Source organism: Monopterus albus, unplaced genomic scaffold, assembly GCF_001952655.1.
Source record: "Monopterus albus unplaced genomic scaffold, M_albus_1.0 scaffold175.1, whole genome shotgun sequence".
In the NCBI taxonomy this organism is placed as follows: domain Eukaryota; kingdom Metazoa; phylum Chordata; class Actinopteri; order Synbranchiformes; family Synbranchidae; genus Monopterus; species Monopterus albus.
Window position 1 is genome coordinate 583,079 of NW_018128055.1, and position 10,131 is coordinate 593,209.

At 43.3% G+C, this 10,131-nt stretch overlaps 1 protein-coding gene across 25 annotated transcripts in view; it reads left to right on the forward strand.

The window, feature by feature from the left end:
* ank3b (ankyrin 3b) overlaps window positions 1-10,131 on the forward strand; it is a 128,474-nt gene that overhangs the window by 99,831 nt on the left and 18,512 nt on the right. For 13 of the 25 annotated variants that reach the window (XM_020616519.1, XM_020616517.1, XM_020616513.1 and 10 more), the window contains one exon: window positions 62-7,888. The exons of 3 other annotated variants lie outside the window; for them this stretch is intronic. In XM_020616519.1, coding sequence (XP_020472175.1) covers window positions 62-7,888 — 7,827 coding nt within the window. The remainder of the gene's footprint in view (window positions 1-61; window positions 7,889-10,131) is intronic. 9 more of the 25 variants (XM_020616533.1, XM_020616524.1, XM_020616531.1 and 6 more) reach the window with 2 other exon arrangements.

Below are 10,131 nucleotides of genomic sequence, written 5' to 3' on the forward strand. Positions count from 1 at the left end.
TCCTTCCCTCCTTGTTTTTTTTTTTTTTTTTTTTTTTTTTTTTTTACAAATTCATCTGCAGAAACAACAGTTGAGCGAAGTGCAGCAGCAAGAACACTGCCTGCTGGTTACTCTCACAAACCTGTCTTTCCAACCAGAACTTACCCACCATGGTCGACTGCTCCTCTTACCGTCCCTGGCCAAACAAGGCCCATTGGACTGGGGGGTTCCCTCGCCTCTACCGATTCACCGGCAGGCTCACCAGCTGCTTCTCCATTGAAATCTACATGGCCCCTCTCTTCCCCATCACCTGCATGTTCTGCACCTATAAGAGTCACCCTAGGAGTTCCACCACCAGCACCAACCCTGTCATCCTCAGTGAAATCAGCCAGTGACATGGTGTCATCATCCCCCATCAGGTCGTATAGGACTTCACCCATTAAAACTGTAGTTCAACAGGGCCAGTACGCTGTCCAAGGGTCTGCCAGCCTTATGTCCTCTGGAAGCCCGTGTAAACCTGCCACTGATCCAGCATCTATCAAAAGCCTTGCGTCAGCATACACATCAAGGACTTCCCCACTTCATTCAGTACCCAATGGTTCTGTGCCAGAAAGGTCATCAGTTCCTATTACTGCTCCAGCATCACCAAAGACACCTTACAATATGTATAATGCTAATCTGTCCTTTAAAACTGCACTTGTGCCCACGGTTGAGACAGATACTGGAGCATCTAACCTTCCTTCGGTTAAAAGCATCTCCAGCCTGTCCTCTTTGAAAACCTCTGTAGACTCAACTCTCTCATCCCGGGGAGGGAGGGCATCCCTCTCGTCTCTTTCCTCAACTGGGCAGACAACCATTCCTTCCTCAGAACTGTCTATGATGAATGGATCAGTCTTGCCTGTTAAATATTCATCCTCCTCCTCTACACCATCCTCTCCTTCTCCTCGCCTCCTCTCAGAAAGAAGTATCAGTCTTCAGGAGAGGATCCAGGCCACCACACAGGCAGCAACTTCCAGTGTCAGTGCAGCCATAAATGAAGCTATAGACTCGTACGCCGTCTCGAGCTTTGACACACTTAAATCACTGTCCTCCACACATAGATCTGCAACAGCAAGCTCTGCCTATGGTTCTCTGAGATCTGGAGCTGCCTCCTCCAGCTCAGCAGTTTCAACTAATACGATGACTGTGCCTGTGTATTCACTGGTCAACGTCATTCCAGAGACCCCCCTCAAACCAGGGCCAGGGTCTTTTAAAATGGCACTGCCTGATTCTCCTCGTGTCTCAACCTCATCTTCTTCCTCTTTGTCTTCCTGTATCACTGCATCAAAAATAAAGTCCCAATTGAAATCCCCTCCGTTTATCACACCGCCCATCATCCATCCAACTGCAGCTTCCAACCAGGAAATACTGAAAGATGTAGCAGACATGAAAGAGGATCTGATTAGAATGACAGCTATTTTACGGACTGACACACAAACAGCAGCTAAAACTGTACAAACATCACATACTGGCACACCTAAAGAGACTAAGTTAGAGGATGAGGAGCCATTTACTCTAGTTGAGAAAGTGAAAGAAGATTTGGTTAAAGTAAGTGAGATATTACAGAAAGATGTCATGAGTGAAGGTAAGGCCATTGTAGCTAGAGAGAGAACCTCAGAAGATGAATGGGAGGAATTTTCTAAAGATGAGATTGAGGAGGCACAAAGATATGCCCTCTCAGATTATTACCCTACTTTTGATGAAAACATACTTCTTCTAAAACACCAATCCATGACAAGCAAAGACCTAGAGTTGGCTAAAGTACTAGATTTTTTAACCAATGACATTGGTGCTAGCTCTCTCTCCAAAATGACAGAGTTGAAATGTAGGTTTGAGGAAGAAGAGGTAAAATGGGAAGGGGATGAAAAACAGAAACGTGTTCTCAAACCATCTATGTCCATACAAGAGAACAAACTCAAAATGCCCCCACCAGTCTCAGGCATGCTCAGATCTCCCTCAGAGAAGGACCTAAGCAAACTTGCTGAGTCATATCAGGGGACAGATACTATTTTGGAATCACCCGAGGACCTGTCTCATGAGCAGGATAAGAGTCCTCTGTCAGACAGTGGGTTTGAGACAAGGAGTGAAAAGACACCCTCTGCTCCTCAGAGTGCAGAGAGTACAGGACCTAAGCCCTTGTTTACAGATTCACCCATCCCTCCCTGTGTAACTGAGACCAGGACTGACGTAGTCCACATTAGGAGTTTTGAGCAGCCTGATGATCCTTGTGAGCCTCTAGTCGTGGAAGAGGCGGCATCTGCTCTTCCTTCTATAGAGCCAGATGCAGTTTCAGGGAGCTCCACCAAGGCCTTGCAAATGAAAATACCAGAAGAGGACTCTATTATGAATAAAAGCATGTGTCTTAAAGAGGAAACTCACATTACTACTACTACTAGAATGCTCTATCACAAGCCCCAACTGACTGATGGCACAGAGATGATAGAGGAAGCTATGTCAGTCAGAGACATCATGAAAGCTTTTCAAACAGGTAGGGACCCATCTAAAGAACTGGCAGGCCTTTTTGAACACACGGCTAGCCCAGATTCTATCAAAGGTGATGAGCTGACTCCGAGATTTCTAGACAGAGACATTAAATCCAAACCCAAAGTTGAAAGGATAATCGAGGTTCACATTGAAAAGGGCCACAGCACAGCAGAGCCAACCGAGGTCATCATCAGGGAAACCAAAAAACACCCTGAGCTTTATGTCTACAAAGGGGACCGTGGAATTAAAGAACTTACTGATTACGACGAGGCCCAACAGGAAGAAGAAGAGCTTACTGTTGAAGAATCCCTGCCCTCCTACCTGGAGACATCTCGCGTTAACACCCCAGTGTCACAGGAGGAGGACAGTCGCCCAAGCTCAGCCCAGCTAATAGCAGATGATTCGTATAAAGCCTTGAAACTATTGAGCCAGCACTCCATAGAATACTGTGATGATGAACTGTCAGAGATCAGAGGCGAGTCATATAGGTTTGCTGAGAAAATGCTACTGTCAGAGAAACTTGATATATCATCAGTGTCTCACTCTGACACAGAAGATTCAGCAATGGTGACTGAAAAGAAGCACCGCCTAGTTTCTGAGGAGGGTGGTAGCTGCAGCACTGAGAGCATGAGTCAGCAGAAGGGAAGCCCAAAACGAGAATTTGTTTCAAAGTCATCAAAAGATGGGTCTCCTAAATCTGGCAAATTCTTGCACAGGGATGAACCATCTCAGTTTGATAAGGTGACAGTGCTCCATTACTCCACAGAACAGGGCAGCCCCAAGCATGCAGTTTGGATGCGATTTACAGAGGATAAACATGACAGGAGCAGGGATAAGCTGCTTTATGAGGATAGGGTAGACCAAACAGTAAAAGAAGCAGAAGAAAAGCTCAGTGAGGTATCACAGTTCTTCCGTGACAAAACAGAGAAGCTTAATGATGAGCTGCAGTCCCCTGAGAAAAAGCCTGTGAAACGAGACCCAAAAGAACCCAGGTCCTGGCCTAGCTCAGCCTGCAGTAGCCCCGAGAAAACACAGCATAAACCTAAGGTGGGAGAAGAAGGGATCAGTACAAGCAAACTCAGGGAGCCTTCAGTCAGTAAAATGTTTGGCACTACCACAGCAACTGAAAAGAAAAGCTCTAGCTTACCAAGCAGTCCCCAGAAAAGCACACACTCTCAAATCAGTGAGAGTAAAATTAAACAAACTAAGACCAGTGAGTCTGAACCTTCTTCTCCCACGCATGTAAAATCAACATCCAAAGTCAGTGCTGTGAGAATGAAGTTTGAATTGGAGGCTCAGAAACAAAATCAGTCAAGTCCTACCAAAACTCCTCCTCCAGTGCAGCCAAAACCTTCAATAAAGAAACTACAGGAAAGCAAACTTCCAGTTTATCAGTTTTTTGCAGGAGGAAAAGCACCAAAGGCATCTGAAACATCAGTAGAAGGAAGTCCAAAAAATGATGTTGAGAAGGACAAATGTGCTGCCAAAGACAGCAGTAAGCCTGCTTTGATACCGATATCTAAAATCCCAAAACATACAGGAGACATGCCACCAAACAAAACCAGCCCAGAGGCTGGAAGTGAAACTGAGACTGACAAAGCATCTACTAAAGGGAAAGTTATCCATCCTAGTGTTCCTCAGGAAATTAAGGAAAGCAAGGGTCAGAAGGTTCAGACACCTATTGGTCATGATACTACTAGACTACAGCAGAAAGATAGTGATGCTAAAAAACACCAACAAGTTACAAAAAGTGAGTTTGCTTCCAAAAAAGTAATAGCTGAGATATGCAATAAAGATAGTGAGGAACCGCTAAACAAAAACCTCAGAAAAAAGATAGAATCTCAAATTCCTGTAAGAACATTGTCTTCTACTTTAGATAATGACCTCACAAAGAAAGTGCCAGCAACTAAACCCTCACAGATACCTGCATTATCAAAGACCAAAATACAGACAAGCCCAACAAAAACTGATGAAAATCTAACTTTTGAAATTCTAGATAATGCACCCAAAGACTCAAATTCCAATAATCTTCCCAGCCCTAGAGAAATTCTGGAGAAAGTCATAACCCCTCCAACTACTGCAACAACCAAAGATAACTTCAAAGGCATCAAAACATTACCTGTTTACGTTGGTGTCCAGTTGGGCAGGCAGGCAGAGAGGGAAGCCAAAGGAGCACTGTACACAGTCAAACAGAAATCAAACTCAGCACTTAGCCCCATTAGCCCTGATGATGACACTCTAGAACAGGTCTCCTTCATAGACAGCTCAGGGAAAAGCCCCCTTACACCCGAGACACCCAGCTCTGAGGAGGTCAGCTATGACCTGACCTCTAGGACCCCTGATGGCTTTATGGGATTCATGCCAGGGAAACCCAGTCCCATCATGGAAGTATCTGAGGAATCAGAGGAAGATGACCAAGGCAATGTGGTTTTTACTTTTAAAGAGGTACTGACAGAAAGCAAAACTAGTATTCCTGTCACCCAAATAGACATTGTTAATGCTAATAAGCAAGAAACAGAAATAAATGATAATCAGCAAGAATTAACAAATGGTTTCAACCAGCAAGAAACAACAGTCAGTGGCAGGCTTGATGAAATAATAAGGGAGGAGCAGCAGGAGGTCTCAAAAGACAAAGGTATTGCATATATTGAGTTCCCTCCTCCTCCTCCTCTGGACTCGGCTTCAGAAATTTCAGACCCAGAGAGAAAAGGTTCCTGTGCCTCTTCAGAGACTGAGACAGAAATGATGGAAGTGAACTTACAGGAAGAACAAGACAAGCATCTGCTGATCGAGCCAATTATACGTATCCAGCCTCCATCCCCGGTAAATGCAGGTGCAGATGACAGTCAACTAAATGCCGAGGAGGCAGAAGAAGAGGAGGAAGATGAGTCAATCTTCCAACCAATTCCTTGTAAAAAATTTACTTTCAAAGTTCCTGAAGAGGAACAAAGGAAGAAAGAAGAGGAAGAAAGGAATAAAGAGAAAGAAAAGGCAACTAAATCCAAAAAACATGACAAAAATGGAAACAACAAAGAGCCACATGGTGGGACCAATGGTTCCAGTGGTTCTAAAGCTTCTAATGGCAAAGGAGAGGACAATGAGTATGAACAAAATGGAAATGACCAATCAATAACAGATTGTTCATTAGCCACAACAGCTGAATTTTCCCATGACACAGATGCAACAGAAATAGATTCCCTAGATGGATATGAACTTCAGGATGAAGATGATGGCCTGTGTGAGCAGGCAGATTTACGGCTGTTTGGTCTTCCAGACAGCCGGAGAGATGTCTGGGCAACAGACATGTTTAGGTCCACTGACCGCTCTTTTCCACAGACCAAACTCGAAGTTATAGAAGAGGAGAAAACCTCAGAGGAATGTCAAAAAGACACTTATAAAAAAGATACCCTCTCAAATGGTGGAAAATCTGATGGTGTTAGTAAAGATGAAGTTAAAAGTCAGGAACAAAAACCCTCAGATAAAGAGAGATTTTCAGACACTTACTTTAGTTATAAATTAGAAGAAGAGTTTAACTCTACTTTTAAGACTGTTGCCACTAAAGGGCTGGAGTTTGATCCCTGGCCTAGTAAAGGTGGAGAAGAAGAAGTCGTTGACACAGGAGGGACACAGAGAAGCAATGGTGAGCCTAAACCCTTTGGATTGGCAGTCGATGAGCAGTCTCAGGCCACAACGCCAGACACTACCCCAGCCCGAACACCAACGGATGATAGCACGCCAACGAGCGAGCCAAACCCATTCCCCTTCCATGAAGGGAAGATGTTTGAGATGACACGCAGTGGTGCGATTGACATGAGCAAGAGGGACATGGTGGAGGAGAGGCTCCAGTTTTTTCAGATCGGTGAGCATTACTACTCAGCGGGCAGGTACAGGGTCAGAGATTCAAAGGTAGATGCCTCTTCACAACACAGGGATCAGTTTAATATTCAGGATCCCAAAGATACTTTAACGATCCCTCAAGTCTCCACAGAGACTACTACTGTCCAGCTAGAAACATCAAATCTGGCTGGCAGGTACAGCACATGCAGCGATTCAACCTCCAGCATTCAGCATAAACTTTCCACATTTAGAACAGGATTTAAGTTGTCATCAGATCAAACATCTGAGGCTTCAACTATCAGTTCTAATTGTAGAACCTTTCATTGTTTTAATGACATAGTCTCCGGAACAATTGTAGGTAGTAGTTCTGTCACCCCACACTATACAGATTATCATCATTTTATTTCACAAGGTATGACAGATTTGAATAACAGACCATCAGGCATCACAGATTGTCATCACAGAATTCCTTCAGGTACATCTGAACAGCAAGACCATGTAGACTGGACCTCAGAGAAGCAGAACACTTATTACCAAAGCACAGATCATTCTTCTGCACCTTCACGACAAATGAGCAATATAAGTAGCAACATCCCCATCAATTCAGATGCAATTCAGGCTGGCAGTGCTGTGCTTAACTTGTTGTCCTCTGGACTACAGGAGGTCAGAAGGATAGAAGCATCCTTCAATCAGCTAGAGAAGACCAGCAGGGAAGGCAAGGATTGTACTAATATAGCAATAACAAACACAGGAGCCAAAGAGGTCAAAAGACAGATATGCAAGTCCAGGATACCAGTGAGAGTGCCCAGCCACAAGCTATGCAATCATAGTCAATCAATAGTGAGAGACAAGGCACAAGAAAATGTTGATAAATTCCAGGTTAGTAAACATGCGGTGCTTATACATGGAGAACGATTAGACTCTTTTGACAATTTATTTCCAAAATCTCGAATCCCAATAATGAAAGTTATTAAAAACCCCTCTTGTTCCCAGGAGCAGAAGCAAGTTAGAACCAAATCTGTGGTTAGTGATAGAAGCATTAAAACCTTCAGGGGTAATAAACAGCTTGCTGAAGGCAGAGCCAGCACTGACCACCGATACAGTTTAGTGAAAACTCAGGGTAGAAGTAGCACACATGATACAAGGAGGAAAAAAACTGCAGTGGTCCTAAAAAATTTTAAAACAAGGTCTGTCAGTAAGCAGGTAGCCAACCCTTTGGATCAAACCATTCCCAAGCAGGCTGAAACAAAGTTAGAGGGGAAAACACTACCCACTGAGGATGAAGAGAGCTGCAACCTCAGCACTACCAGGAACACTTCCTTGTCAGAACCATCTAGACCTTCTAGAAGTTCCCGCCCTTCATGCACCTCTACCTCCACCCCCACCAGCACCACCACATCAACACCATCTGCTAGAGAAGAGAGAACTGAGATTGAGCAGAACAGCAAAGAGAGGATGAGGAGGAGCAGGAGGAAGAGTAGACGCACACAGGAGGAGGAAGAAGGGAGTCAGGTTGATCAACCAATCACGGCTCCTGTCACAGAGACTAGTTTGTAAACTCTTTCTATAAACACTTGCTATACTTTATCTATCTTTCTCAGTGAGATGCATGTAGCTGTTGTGGGTGCTTTGTGATGTGAAGTGTAGCTGTCGTGCCTTCTTCTTGTCATTCTTGTTCTCTGTGTCCTGTTATGTGTGATTTAGGCATAAAGATAAAGGCTAAAACATGGAGCAGAGAATCAGCAATACTCAAACTTTGTCCCTGGATTAAGCAGAAGATTGTATTTAGGCTAGATGGCCTGCTAGCTGTTTAAGATGTATTACACAACGTTGTGTCAGTGAATGTGCTATGACACACTGGATTAATTACCTCATCACAGTAATGACCAGGTAGTGAGAGTGTTACAACTGATGTGATGTCTTGGGTGCAGGAACTACAATTTCAGTATCACCAAACACTTTTAGATTGTCAGTATCAATTTGCAAGTATAAGGCCACTTAAGGGGCAAAGGTAACAGTGAGTTTGCCTTCCTTTCTACTACTGTGGGACACCATAAGTTTCATTTCACAATAAGAACAGGTTAGCCTTGCACCCCACTACGTGACACCATACCACTCACCTCCACTCTAGACCTGATGAGGCCTAGATGTACATGATTCTCTGGGGAAAATATGACCTTGTGTTGTTTTGGTCTGCTTGCCTGGTTCGTAGATAGCATTTGGCGGTGCTTTTGCCCTCTGAAATCACTGCAAAAACAGTTCATCGGCTGGACTTGACAATCACGTGAATGTCAGCCACACAGGAGTATGTCGTGTAATTTGGTGGAAAACCTATTGCCGCTACATTTCTTCTGATTTCAAGTTTAAGCCATGACTCGCTTTTGTCAGTGAGAGGGGATGTTGCCTGATAGTAGATTGCTGTTAATAATGACACAAAACTCTTGACTCAAAAGTCTTAACTCTTACTACTAACACTACTGAACATCAGTTTAGTGTGAAATTTTGATTTTTTTTTTCTCTTCTGGCTTCACAAAGCCTTATGCTTGTGATTTTGTTTTTTATAATCAGCTGACTCGAAAAAGCAGTCTAGTCTAAAAGCAGTTATTAAACAATATAATTAGATCAATATATCATGTTAAAGGTAGGGTTGGCGATCCTGGAAAAACCAGCAAGAGGAAGCTTGATTTTCAAAGCAGCAAACAGAAGAAATCCCACCCTTTCGTTCCAACTTCTCTCCAAAGCCAGTCCTCCAAAACACTGCAACGTGTACTGCCTGACTACTACTTACAGATTTCAGGAAAATAACAACCCCCCACCCCCAACAAAACCAAGATGATAATTACCTGTCCAGCAGAAACATGGCCAGCATGGCACCACTTTTCAGCCCCATTTGTTCTCAGTTGTCGCCATCGTTCAGAAGCCATGCAAATGTTAGCTCTGGTTTTACTTCTTGCAGCATTCAACTTCTTTTTGCACAGGCCAAGTGCACTCAATGCACTAGGAAGTACTGTAGGTTGACAGGCAGGTAGCCCATTCAGTGGTTTGCTCATGCCAAGTAAAATTTTAGTCAGGCTTTTTTCAGCCCTGCTGCTGCCAGAGACGATAGATTTGTTTCTCTATGTTGTGCATTTAATGTATTCATTGCCATCGGGATGAAAAGAGAATTTCAAGGTATGTAACAAAAAATGTTTATGAAAAGGAATCGCCTCCCCTACCTTTAACCAGTGAAGATGATTAGGATTATGATGATAAGGACTATTCTTTATGTTCCATCCTGAGGACAATTCATAATACTTCATAATTGAAATACAAGAAATAGAAACTAGCCCTGTTGACTGTGTGTTATAGAACTTAAAGGAATATTTTGACATTTTGGGAAAAACATATGACCTCGTGACCAAGAAATAGTCAGATATATGTCGATTTTTGTTTATGGATGAAACAAACAAGATATGATGTGATAATGTGATGTGAGCTTTAGAGGTACTGGTAATTAGGGCTGCATGATGAATCGTTTTGTGAGTGTGATTTAGATCCCTGTATGATCTCAGTCTCACATGACAATGATTCTGCTGTGTTTGCATTAGCAGTAAGATTCTCAGCATTAAACCAAGCGCTCCCTTTGATGTGTTAATTAATAACCGCAAAGTGATTTATTTCTGTCTCAACTGCTATTCGGCACTAGGTGTACAGGGCAGGCAGCGCAACATTTTAAAAATAGCTGTAGGACGGCACAGAATATCTTTCACAATGTCAAACATATTCGATTAGTTTTTGAATCAGTCTTCTCTT